The following is a 13735-nucleotide window of genomic DNA, read 5'->3' as shown; positions in this document are numbered from 1 at the left end:
TGGCGGGAGGAGCGCGGCATCCCCCGGAGAGCCGCTCCGCACCCTCCGGGCAGGTGAAGCTCCTGCTGCACCCCTGCCCCCGCCGGTGCTCCGTGCGTCTCAGCACTGCTGCAGTTCTCCAGCGGTGTTGGTGACCTAAGGCTGTCCCCTGGCACGGGCACCTAGAAGATAGCCCGGTGTATCCAAGCCCGCTGTCAGCCTATCTCCCTGACATGCAGCCACCCCATTTCGTGCTCCCAATCCCCGCTTGCTGCGTTTGCACCGAGAACATATTCAAGGCTTGATGTACCCACTCCCCTGCCCAAGCTAGTCTCGTTTGCCCCTGCACTGGGGCGTGGGGGAATCTCTGCTCTCACGTTTTGGTATTTTTGACAATCCAGGCCCTGTCTTGTGTTAGGCTGCACTATATGGGACCTGTCATTACATTTTTAGTAGGATGTCATACACTACTACTTACTTGCAAGTGTTAAGCTGGGCAGCCACACTAAGTATTGCACCCCATATAGCTTTATCCTTGTCCTAAGCCCCTCAGTTTGGCTAAGATGAACAGACACTTGCTCCTGTGCTTCTTGAGCAAAGATATCAGAAAATTAGTGGGTACTTTCAAGCATTTGTAAAGAAGAAAGTGAAAGGAAAAATACTACAGTGGGAAAAAATAGCTAACATTAATCATATGTTTGTCATGGTTGTGTCAATCGCATTTGGATTCCTAGTCCTTTAAATAAACCGCAGTACTAAAAAATACAATTCCATCCTTGTCTAACAACTATGTGCTTTCCTACTAAGTCAGTCTTCTTTAAGCATACTGGGGGGGGGGGGGGGGGGGGGGAGAGGGAAGGAAAATCTAAATATAGAAAAGAGAAAGGAAAAGGAGATTTAAATGCTAATAACTATGCCATGTTAATAACATATAGTAGAAGTTAAATTGAAAGCAATGCACTCAGCAAACTGAGTATGACAGGTGCATTCATACAGTTTGCTTCGTACAAGGTCAGCTCAATTCAAGGTAAATGTCAGCCTATAAAAAAACATCTCCATGGCTTCAGTGTGCTCTGAACCAGGATTTCAAAATTTGCAAGTGATTTTATAAGCGAGGGTCCTTCTGTCTGGCTGGGTACCAGAGGTACAGGAGGGATGTGAATCTGTGAATGATACATGTAAACACTTCAACTACTTCGACAGTGTTAGGGACAAAAATATCTTTAAAAATGTGTTTTGTTTGATAGCCAAGTCATAGGATTGGGTTTTCAGGAGAGTTGGGTTTATCCTTGTCTCAGATGGCTGCCTGGGGAGATATTTAATTGAAAAGGGAGAAATCCAGCCTGCTAGAGCTCTAGCTTCTTTCAGGAGCAGAAACTGGAAAGACAGTTTTTTTACCAGCCTTACCTACATGGAAATCAGGAAACTGAAGCAGGGACAAAGCTACTCCATGTCTGAAGGGTTCCTCATACAGACAAATAGACAGTGATTTTATTTTCCTCTATGTAATACACGAAGTTAGTTTTTGCACTTGTACAATGTTGCTGTTGGAGTTGAGAGACTGAAAGTACATTGACTTGCTGAGCCAGTCACCTTCCTGCTTTACATTTTCAAAAAATGCAATAATTTTAGCATGAGACATGAATGGAAGCAACATAGAAGAATGGGTGTGCCAGCAGATAGCTCTGCAAAGGCTGCAGTACCCCCTCCTTTGAATGTAAAATGCAGATAACACAGATTTCTAAGAATGATAAGGGAAGGAAAATTTGTATGAAGGAATATTACATGCTCTGGGCAATACTGTAAAACAGACAAGAGAACTGCAGGTCAGAAGTAAAAGATGACTGTAAAAAAATTAGGGAGAGAATGGACCTTGCCTGACCAGGGAAGAAGAGATGTATAAGAAATGCCCTAAGTCATAAACCCTTTTGATGTATGGTATTCATACCTTGCTCCCTCAAGCAAGCAGAGTATTTGGAAGTAGAGCATTTAAAGCAGAGCCTTCTTAGCAAAACCTTATACTATTAGATACCTCAGTATTTAATAAGTAAGAAACAAAGAGAATCACTTTTTTTTTCCTATTATCTTGAGAGGCTTTTCTATGTGTTGAGTAGTTGAAGTCAATAGCAAACATCACTAGAAATTTACCAGATCCCTGGTATGCAGCTGCCTCTAGGTTTCTTGCTAGGTTAAGGGAAATTTACAGTAAGGCTAAAGATTGTTTGCAGAACATAGGTTAAGGCTGTCACCATTGCCCCAAATAAGATGCTTGGTGTGGCATGACTGTTTAGTTTACAGGAAGTAAAAAATACTGGTACAGTGCTTAAGAACTAATAAGCTCAGTTCCTGAAGTCACTTTCAGAACCGCTACAGCCAGTGAAGAGCATCCTGTTGACCCTGGACTCTAATCCAACAATGCCTTAGGACAAGACTACATTACAGAGTTACTCTAATCTAGTGAGCTGACCTCATTTCTTCACCTCATAAATTCTCTCAGACAAATACCTGATTTTTTTCCTTTACTTAAAAAAGTAGTCCTGATGCAGGCCCAGGTAAATTACCAGAATATTAGAGAGATAAACCATTTCTAATTTACTTTCTTGATTTCCTTCTGCAACCCATTTCTAGTTTATTGACAGTGCTACATGGCTTTTATAAAATTAAATACTACATACCTTTCTTAAAAGGCCTTCAGGAAAATAGTCCAAACTATTTTGGCTAAATGTTCCTTTTCCACTCAAGTCTGTGTCTCTGCATGTCAGTAATGTGTGTGTTCATGTGCACACATCTATATATATTTTTTTCTCCAGGTATATACATGCCCTCACAAATATACGCAGCAGAGCATTTTCATCCCAAGAGTTTAACACCACCAGAAGAGAGATAGTCTCTTTTATTCTGCCATTGAGAGGAGGTTTCAACTCTCAACATCTTACCCTGAGATTCACAATAATTACTGTTGTCATTAGAGCTCGGTCATTGGAAAATGAAGTTTGCTATAAAAGTTCTGGCTCCCTTGAAAAATGTTGGATGCACTTGCTCAGAAATAAATAAATAATGCCTCCTGTGTGATGGAGAGTAACACAACCTCAAACAACTCGACCAGCAAATAACAGCGTTGCTACTCTGTGGGCTCAAAAATCCGTCACCACCCACATCAGTTTTCCTTTTAGCAGAGTTCCAGAGCTGCTGACATATATTCTGGTGGCCTGACTTGTAACATAAATGTGCATTTGCATCAACATTTTTACAAAGGGAGAAAGCTGAGGCGGGCATGAATTCACTAACTTAGTCAGAAGCCCGGACTCAACCCTAGGCAGCGCTAAATACAGTTTGCAGGTGTGGCTGGGAGCTCTCTCTGGTATTCACGGGGTGGCAAAGGCCAGGCAGAGAGCAGTGGTTCGATCTCGAGGTCTGTTTGCAGTAGTCCAATAGTGCAGGAGTTATCAATGGGAAGAACACTAGTACGGCTTTTTTGTTTGGGTTTTTTTTTAACTTTGTAGCTATCATGTAGCCAGCCCCTGGATCATTAGTTTGTATCACCGTCAGTAGCTGTTGGCTGGGCAGTTTAGCATGCCACCATAACTTATGTATGCATGCATGGTGTTCAGTGGCTTGTGGGCTCTTGGAAACTAAAACTGAGCAAGCACAGCCCTGCTGCCTCTTTCTCCAGAGGGCACTCAGAGAACTTGCCATGCATTGCCCATGTTGTAGGCATATGAGATTGTTTGAGATCCAACAGATGAGCCATAAAGAAATGCTAAGTGGTTTGGATTCCAAATTATTTTACAGTAATTGCTGGTTTTTCTTATATTTGTTTGGGTTCTTTTGGACTGTTTTTGTTGTTGTTGGTTTTTTCTTTTTTAACTTAAAAAAAAAAAAAGTTGCCAGAAAAGAAGAACAAGTCATGAATAATGTATCAAAAAGAATTAGTGAGCTTATTGTCTACCCATGCCATTTGCAAACTTGGTAGGGGGTTAAACATTTTGATTAATGCCTTATGAAGCTTGGTTTTGGGGTAAGCATTATTGTCTGGACGTTCAAAACAAGTAATGGGAGAGTTCACATTCCCAGCTGTTCACCAGGGCTTTGTGCCAAGTTGTGTAACCTTTCCATGGCACAGTTTCCCTACCTTTGAAGTGTGCCTAGACACCTACCTGCATGTAGATGTAATGAAAATTCATGTGTCAGAAGCACTCTTTGATGAAAGGTGCTGTGTGAGTGCAAAGTACCCCTGTTATTGATGTTGTAAGAGGTCAGGGACTTGTTTCAATTGTGTAGGACTTTAGTACCATATAAACACGAAAGCTAACAGCATCCTGTAATTGGTGTACAACGTGGCTGTATGTTATTACCACAACCACATTACTAATAGCGTGACAGAAATGTCCTATTTATTTTAAATGAATGTGAACTACACAGCTTTTTTAATTAGATTTAGATTAAATTATGTTGAAGAAGGAAACATATACAGAGTATACTATCAACAGAATTTTTTGTTTTTATTATTTTCCATGGCATTATTTTGAAGTAGTTTCTCTTGCAGAATTCACAAGCCAAATGGTCAGGGAATGACCACTGAAGTATATCTAACTTTCCTGTTTAGAGTGAGTAGATCCAAGTGAGATTGTCTATGAAGGATTAAGAACCAAACCACACACACCTGAAGTAGTAACTTTAAGGATCTATACCTCAGTACTGTCTCCAGAGACTTTTTTGTAAGCAGAGCAGCTTTACTTCTCTATGCATGCCAGCCTGAGCCTTCCAGCCCTGACTCCTAAATGGTCCTCTGCCAGGCTCTGGGGGTTTTCACACCAGTGCTAGATGGGCTCTAGACCACGTGGCCAGCTCTTGAGACTGCCCAAGAGATTAATTAGGCTTATATGTCAGTGTTAGTGCAGCGGGCGTTGCACACCAGGCATTGCACTCACCGCTCACGCAGAGCGTTTGCTGGCATTTCGCAGCAAGCGGTGCATGCTGAGATCTGGGAAGAAGTCAGAGATCTCATAAAACATTTGCAGATAAAAGCCAAATCTCAACAGAGCGCTAATGTTCTTAAAGGTGACAAAGACTTACTCCTGGCAGCTAAACCAATATCTATTTGCATTTTATAGCACGCAAGGTACAAAATAAACAGGTTATGAAGAGCACTGGGGCTATCACCACTGGAGATTTCACATGGTACTAGAAATTATGAGAATGAACCTGCACTACTAATGAGGTGTCCATTCCCTGCAGTGCCCCATGTAGCCATACTGTAAAATACATAATCTTGAGCTAGGACCTATTTTGCTTAATTTGCCAGTACCTTCACCTTTTTTATCCTGCTCTCTCCTTCCTTCACAAAACCATCCATTTCCCTGCCTCCCACTTCCCATGGCTGTGTCAGCTCGGCACTAAGGACTTCTCTGGTCTTCTTATGCTTCGCTGTTAAGACCAGGCAGGTTTTGTACTTGATTATAACCACTAAGCATGTCTGAATGCATTTGCTATCTATAGAGCTGTAGAGAGAGCTTATTTCCAGGACAGGTTGCAAGGGAGGGGGGAGGGGGGTGGAGGACAACAACTCCATGCAGCACCAACCAGCCACTTTTTAATGAAATCATTTAATTAATCTCAAAACTGTAAGTTCAGATGATATTTGCCCACCAGGTTGCTGGAAAATAAAACTTTGAGGTCTAGGGGTGGAAATTATTCTCGCTACCAAGAAGTCTAGCTCATGCAGTGGGAGACAAGGAACATTTACAACTTTGCCAAGCAGTCCCAGTTCCCAGTCTCTAGGCTGGAGGGCCCTCACTGGAGATACTGCAGTCATATTATCATTTGATAGCCGCTGAAAAAGGTGCATGGGGTAACCAAATACTTCTCATGCTTATTTCAGAGATAGGGAAATTGGCTCCTCCTCCCTATGCCAGTGGAAATCTAGAAGACTATGCTAGAAATCTAGCATCAGGAATTGAAATAAGTTGAAAATACCCTGTCTAATTTTAAAACATGGGTTCAAAACTGAAATTTTGAAAGGGGTTTGAACCACTGAATTCTACATTGTGTTGAGAAATCCCTGAAGTAAAACTTTTGAATGTGAAGTGGACTGACCATTTGATTTGTTTTGGGGCTTTTCTTGTCTATTTCTTTTTGCTGCCTTTTTTCAAAGCCAAGAAAGCTGATTTCTCTTCACATTTGCTTTGGTCTGAACTCATTTCTTTTTAATCATTGTTCATTTTGCTGCTGCCTGAAGAAGTTGGTTGTATACAAAGGCTTATATGGCATGGCCAACCTTATGACTAAAGATAAAGCGTCTTTTTATATTCAAAGAAGGCATACACTCAAGGCTCTAGCTCTAGAAGTGCAGATTCTATCTATTCCTATCTTGATCTTAGACAAGACATTCCTCCTTGTGTGTGTTTCATCAGTTCTAAAATTGTGATGTGTTTCACAAGGCAGTTACAAAGTATATTCCTTCATATTTGTAAAACATGGATGTAAGTTGTTGTATAAATAGAAAATTTAAATATATCTGCCAGCTCATCCAGAAAACTCCATGCATAAAACTGAGCAATTTCAAACAGATTTTGCTTTGCAGCTACTTTGAGAAATGTGTGATGTTTTTAAATAACAGATATTACTGTTGAGCTCAATTACAGTTTAAATGGCATATCAGAACATGCATTTCTTTAAAAAGTATGGGTAATTTGTAACCATCTTATATTTTAGCGAGCTAATTTAATCAGCCATGGCTACCTCATGCTCTTTGTACTTGGGAACCTATGGATTTTGGGGTGAGGGAAACAGGAATGTTAATATGCAATTAGATCATCAGATTGCACTTCTTTCAGCTTGCTTGATTTTCTACTGACATGATATTGCTGTAGCTATGGCTTTAGACACCACCACTGTCTTTTCAGATAACCATTAGATAGAGAATTGAAAAAGAACCACCACAAGAGATGTAAATGGCCTGTGCACTTTGGTGTCCGAAACAGCAAAGCTCTGCAGTTTTCCCATGTTCTGCCTCCTTTATGGTATCACCTCTCTTTCAGATTTTCCACAGGATGTCACTACTTTGCTATAGAGTTTTTCTATGTGTGCACTTTTTCTTGATGAGTTCCCTCCCAGTGTAATGCAGAATAAAAGAGCCTGTGTGAAACATTAACTAAGAATAATTCCAGATGTAAATATGCATTTTGTTCCAAAGAGGGCTGAAGTAGAGCATTGTTACTTGCAATAACACAGTTGATTTCCACAGCCTTTGCAAGAGCATTCTAAAAAAAGGTCAAAGGAAAAATACTGGAGAGAAGGGAAGCGTTCGTTGAAAAATAAGTGCCACAAGGGTGTGAAATCTCAAGTGCCATTTTAGTTGTTTTCCCAAAGATCATGCAAAAAATTCACTGTTCCTGTTTTGTCTGGAGTGTTACTGTTGGAGAAAGGGTGGTCATTATTGCCCAACATGTCCAGTTTGCTTTACTGATGTAGTGGTTCAGCAAGAGTTCAGCTTTTAGTGTGAGAAGTGAATAAGCTGCAAGACACTACTTATTATCAGATGTTTTGCTTCACATAGTATTTCTGCATTCTTAAGGCAGTTTTTTCAACCCTTTTCAATTTTTACAGCCCAGAAAATTTTCAGTGGAGTGCAGAGAAAATTCACATGCATAGGAGCTGGAGAGCATACATGGTTTTATATTTCTTCATTACCTGTTTCCAACTCTTTGTAAACATTCCCTAAGGTACCAGGTTCTGTAGGCTGAAAGCTCACTGAACCGAAACATGTGCCAGTCTGCTTGTGACAAATACGTTTGAAAGGCTTTTGGCTGGGAGATGGTCTGTCTTCTGGGCTTCTTACCTGTGGTTTGCACTTAAATTAGTGAAGTAAGTCAGATGCAGGGTGCACCTGAACTTTAATGTGCTGGCATGATTATTGCCTATACTGGCTGAAGAATGCAGTGGTGCCTGTCAGCTGGGACTGATTTTTTTCCTTCAAGTCAGATGTGCAGCTTCTGTAGTTATAAGGGGTGCAACCACATCACCCAATGTTCCTCCCTTGTTTTTTTAAAGATGATGTTTGACATCTACTTTCCTCAAAATACAGGGCTTATGTCTAGATTTTATTGGGCTCTTATTCGTGTTCACTCCCTACTCACCCCTCCTTCCTTCTGCTGCATACCAGTGACCAATATCTTATTTTTGTAACCTCTGCGTTAGTATACAGTCACTGCTGTTCCTGTAGCTATGGATAGTTAAGGTGAGGTAGCCTCTGATCGACCTCAGGCATCTTCACTCCTCAAGACAAAGGCTTTCCTTGCCACAACATACCAATGTGCTCCTAGAATTTGGCAGCCTTTGATCTCAAATCTGCTGTCCTGCAGATGGAAGACAGACACTTGAACAAGTCCATCATTGCCATTTCTTCTGTCAGCATCTTACCAATTAAAAAACCTTTAGGCCATTTGAAAAGAAAATGAATTGTTAGCACCATCTTGGAGTGGGAAGACACTTCACATTTTTGGTTCTGTTGAGAGGGGAAAAAATGTCAGTTACACAAGTAGAAAGATTATAGAAGTGAAGCATTTATAGCTTGGATGGAAAAGGGGGTTTGATAACCATCTGCAGTTGTATGAACTGTGGTGTGGTCATGAAGGAGAGGAAAGGGGAAACGAGGTTAGCTAGGTCACTGCTGTGGAGAAGAATGTGGGCAGGAGTGGTGAGAAAGACTGGGCTGGTAAACACAGATTAAACTGAAAAGATTTCCAGATTATTTTCCAATTAAAAAGCAGAGGATTTTCCCTCTCACACTTTACTTCCTTCTAAACACTTTACTTCCTTCTAAAATGTGGCACAAGGAGTGCTGACCTTCAGACAGGATTTGGTGGTGGTGGTGGTTGTGTTTTACATAGGCTCAAATGCAGTGGGTTACCAAAAAAAAAGTGTTGTGATCACTGTAAAGTGATCACATGATGGATCAAACCCCAAGACCACATTTTCAGAGCTTGAGAACCACATCCTCCTCAAAGGCATTCAGTGCACTCTAGAAGGGCACTGTAATTATGGGCTCTTACAAAGGTGCAAAAAAACCTGTAAAAAACCTGCAGCTTAGAGGTGAGAAATTTCTTTTATTAATAATCGGTGGTCATGACATAGTTTTCTCACAGTGCCCTGTTTTTCATATGCTGCCTCCCAGATTCAGCATACAGAGAGCACTTGCTGGGAGGAGAAACAGAGCTACCTAGCTAGTAGAGGTATTGACTGTGAATCCTTGTCTTGTTCCTTTTAGAAGCATTCACTGGAGGCAGCGTGCCCTTTGCTACCCGAGTGAGCAATACACTGTGTTAGGGTCTCCCTGGCAGAGCTGAGGAAAGAAAAAATCCAAACAAAATGAACTTACCAAAATGCAGGAACCTTTCCAGTATGAGAGAAGTAGAGTGTTGAAATGTCATCACTGTGGAAGTAAGGGAGATCTTAACTCTGCTTTTTAGCTGCAGGCTTGTTGAGTTTTTTTAAAGGCATAATCTGTTGTGAGACAGGTCTTGGCAAGCACAGGGGAAGTTTCGGTCCTGTGGTCCCATATAGTGTATGCCCACAGCCCTGTATCCTTTCTTGACCTGCCTCACTTACCCTTTCTTACTGCCTTTCCAGTTCAGTTCTTTGGGTCCTTTGCTTGGCTGTCCCATGGGTGCTGCAGTGTATCAGTGACACAGACATCTCTGTGGCTTTGTTGCCAGACTGGAGCTGCAGTGCAGCACCTCTTCCTGATTGCTACCAGGGAGCCCATCCATTCCCTTTCTTCCTCCACTATGGCATTTTGGAGATGACTTTGAACATTAGAATTGTTTCCAACCCACTCAGCCCAAGAGGCCAGCTAAGAAGATGAGTTCAAACTCTCCCCAACAGATGTGAAAATGCCAGGTAATCCACTTGACACGTCTGGTCATTTTTCTCTGCACTTAGTAGCACATAACAACTGGTAATGTGAGCCTCCAAGTTTAGTGTGACAGCACTGTCAGCTTCCCCTGTAGTTATGTTGGGTCATAACAATTTTGGAATCTTAAGCATTCACTTTAAAAGAGGAGGAAAATCCAAACCGCACAACATTTTCAGCACATCAAAACACCAAAGGCAGTCATCCACTGAAAGCTTTTTTTTGACACAGGTAAACACATTTTTCACATGCTTCTTTAAGACACACATGCATATGTATGTGGTGTGTTGTGAGCAGGAGACTGCCTTTATAGGAGAATTATACACCGAGGGGTACTAAAGTACTGTCTTGATTACTACTGACTTATATGCAAGATTAAATAAATGGTCAAGCAAATAAGGAGATGGGCTGTAACTGCTCATGTACCTGATTTGTTGCTTATAGTTTGAGCCATCTCTGGTTACATGTTGCATGTGCAAATGCTGTTTTGTATTTGAATCCATGGTTTTGTACGTGGATTTTAGCTTTTCAAAATGTAATCTTGAGAGCAGTCCTGTTCACTGCACCACTGTTCTTTATATACTAGTGGGCAGTCATTTTGCTTCAGAGTGTTTTATTTCAAAGCATGAAAGCATGACGACCTTTCAGCATTCAGAGTCTTGTTCTTATATGAACTTTCTGAGATGCAGTCAACGGTCTGCTGGTTAGGACATGCTCCAGCATTGTAACACTCTCGGGAAGAGCTTTTGTCAGCAGTGCCTTCTGGATCTAATATATAAGTAGTGTGGGTTTTTTCTGTTAATACTGTGCAGAGGCCAGTGTTTCTCTTTTTAAGTAAATTCACAATAAATCACAGCCAGGTATCTTGCTTGACATTTTCTTATTCCAGGCTTGACCTGTCGGTGGGCTTTGAGTCGCTGTCCAGAAAAGGCCAGTGTCGTGGTGGGCTAGCTTTTCCAAATCACAGCATGCAGTTCTTGTCAGCTGCAAGCTCCTACCACATTGTGGGTGGTTGCATCACTGAGGAGAAAATAGCTAACGAAGGCACAATCATTGCCTCGGGACTTTGCCAAGGAAACCTCATGTGAAGTTACATATTTGTGACTTTGAGCTCCAAGGGTTTGGTCATGCTTGCAGTAATCTGCAGATGTGGGGTCCGCTGTATTCTGTGTGCATCCAGAGATTTGAAAGGGGAAATGAGTGGTAAGAAAGAGGGGTTTAGATCAAGTCTGAAAGGAAAAGGCCTGACATCCTTGGCTTTAGAAATAGAAGTCCTGGGTCATGAAAGCTTTTCACTGCACTAGAAGGGCTGAAATGCTCTAGTCAAAGTGACTGTAGGGCCATAATTTCATCACTAACCTCTTGCTGAATAACAAACTAGAAACTTTTTCCTCTGTCATTCTGCTGAAAGTGTAAAGTAGACAAAGGAGGCATACCAGTGCAAGTTTAGCTTAATGAGAAGGCTATCAGGTTCTGTGTTGAGACCAGCATTGAGAAGAATGTTAAATCAATACATGTCCAGCTGGTGATAAAGGATAACCTGCACTTAACTGTAGAAATAAATAGAGGTAAAATATGACTCACTAAAATATGACCTTTTTTCAAGAACAGAGAGTAGTAGCAGCACATGAAACTATTAGATATGAATACAGTCTCTTGAGAACTCTGAGTGTGGAGTGCAAGAAATAAGCAAATTGGCTGGACAGGGAAGTGGTTCTGTCTGCAGCCAGAAGAACAAAGAATACTTGAGTTTGTTGTTTTGGGTTTTTTCACTCTTAACACACTTATAGCATTAGGGAACCCTAAACACTGTTCTGCCTTTCTGTTGACACAGCATAGGGTGAGGGATGCACAGTGAGGTTGGAACAATTACAAGAAAGGATTAGTAGCTTATTTGCAAGAGGTTAGTATTGCAACTTTTGGGAGTTGGTTTCAAAGGCAACTGCAAGCATGAGTGTCTCTTGTTTGCTTTCCTTGAAGAATAGTGCCTCTATAGTCTCTTGACATTTAGAATCAAATACCTCTATGCTTTCCTTCTTTCTGTTTTGGCCAGATAAGATTCTATAACCTCAAATCTTCTGTGTACATCCCTTTGTTTTGCAATTCCTTTGTGAAAGAAAGAAAACAACCATTGAGAAAGAGAGAAACAGGATATAAAAATAGGGAGCTGCCCTCAATTCAATTCTTTTTTTGTCTTCTACTGAATCCCTGCGTGGCAGTGCAGTGATGCAGCACCATAACCAACAGTCTGGCATCTGCAGCCTGCCAAGCTGAACCCTGAAGGATGAAGCATCATCAGTCTCATCTTTTACTGTCTGTTTTTGGCTCTTTGATTGTACATATATATTTAAGACAGGGGAGTTTTTGGTTTCAGCCCTTGGCTGGGGCCCTTCATGCACTGCTCTAGTTGGTGGCCCTGGACAGCTCCTGTCCCTTCACCTTGTCATCCTGCCTCCTATTTACTGCCCTTTTTTTAGTCCACAATAGTCTGTAAGCTTCAAATACCTTCTCCTCTTCGATCTCCTCTGCTTTTCCTTTTCTGTGGCTGTCCACAGGCTGGCTCCAAGGCACATCCCATTGCTGTTTGCAGACAAGCAACCCACAGTAAATACAGCAGCAAGGTGCCCACTGCGTGCCCCCAACAGATTCTGTCCTTGCAAGAGGCCTGGTTCAGCAAAATAAATGCTTAATTAGAAATCTTCTTTGTGTTTGTGGCCTTTAAATGTAGGCCTCGCTTCAGCTGATGTGCAGGTATTTATGTCATATGAGACAGCCAGACTTCAAATGAAGAATGTGAGCTTTGTAAAGCTGCAAGACTTTTATTTAGCAAAGGGTCCGTGCTTGCCGCTCCTTCCTTCAGACACGCAGTTGTGGTACCAGGCAGCACATTACCCAGCTGTGTGTGTTCCTCCTTTCCCACCCCACTGTGTCAGAGCCAGGTCCAGGTCGGTCTGGTTCAGATACTTTTTCTCTAGGACTGGCATGGCATAGTGCTGTCACACAGCAGTCACATGGCTGTGACTACTTCACCACTTGACCTGTGGCTCCCTCTCACCCTCACCCAGGTGGCCTGTTTTGAATTCCTGCTCAGCATGATGCCATGTAGGAGAAGCAGTGAAATTTTTGTCCCTGCATGCTGATGTCTGATGCACATGGTAAATGCCTGGTGTCCTCATTGGTGGCTTTTTTCAAAGAACCTGCAAACCAAGGTCGGAGTGATTATTCTCACTAAGTCTTAAAGCCAATTTCTGGATCACAGACAAGAATAACATTGCCTGCATTCCCCACATGCCTGTTCATCCTGCTGTTAGGTCTCATGGCTGTGGTTAGGTCTCATTGCTCCTGAAAGCAGGAATATTTTCTTACCTGCGTGGCCAGAGATAAAGCTGTTGGAGTGCTGAGACAATCTAATCTCAACAAAGTCCCTTTTGGATCAGAGAGCACTTCTGCTCTTTGGTGTATTCTTTCAAAGACAATCCTTTGAGGAAACCTGGGAGAAGCATGCCAAGCTCAGCCAGTTGTACATGGGCATGGATATAAGGTGCAGAGAGGTCCAAGTGTTGTGAAGGTGATCGCTGTAGGCTTCAGAGAGAAACGTCCCCATTGTGAACCTGTGCATCCCTTGAGGGACTTTGATGTTCATGACCATTTTTAACATTATAAATATTTTTAAATGCTATATATAATTTGTCTTCAGACATTTTCAGGTCATAACTAAACTACTAGGCTTGTTCCAAATTAGGGATGGATGGCATGAATAGCACAGTGTGAGTCAGACCCATCACATGTTCCAAATTAAACTTGTGCTGAGCCAACATTGATCTTAAGGCTCTTTCTGAAATG

General features: G+C 41.8%; 1 protein-coding gene across 1 annotated transcript in view; it reads left to right on the top strand.

The window, feature by feature from the left end:
* The window catches only part of ANKH (ANKH inorganic pyrophosphate transport regulator), a 104756-nt gene that overhangs the window by 2230 nt on the left and 88791 nt on the right, over positions 1–13735 (top strand). The window contains exon 3 of the mRNA XM_031058265.1: positions 10782–10896. Coding sequence (XP_030914125.1) covers positions 10782–10896 — 115 coding nt within the window. The remainder of the gene's footprint in view (positions 1–10781; positions 10897–13735) is intronic.

The sequence above is a fragment of the Geospiza fortis genome, unplaced genomic scaffold (genome assembly GCF_000277835.1).
Source record: "Geospiza fortis unplaced genomic scaffold, GeoFor_1.0 scaffold281, whole genome shotgun sequence".
Taxonomy (NCBI): Eukaryota; Metazoa; Chordata; class Aves; order Passeriformes; family Thraupidae; genus Geospiza; species Geospiza fortis.
This window is presented reverse-complemented; position numbering and strand designations above follow the sequence as displayed.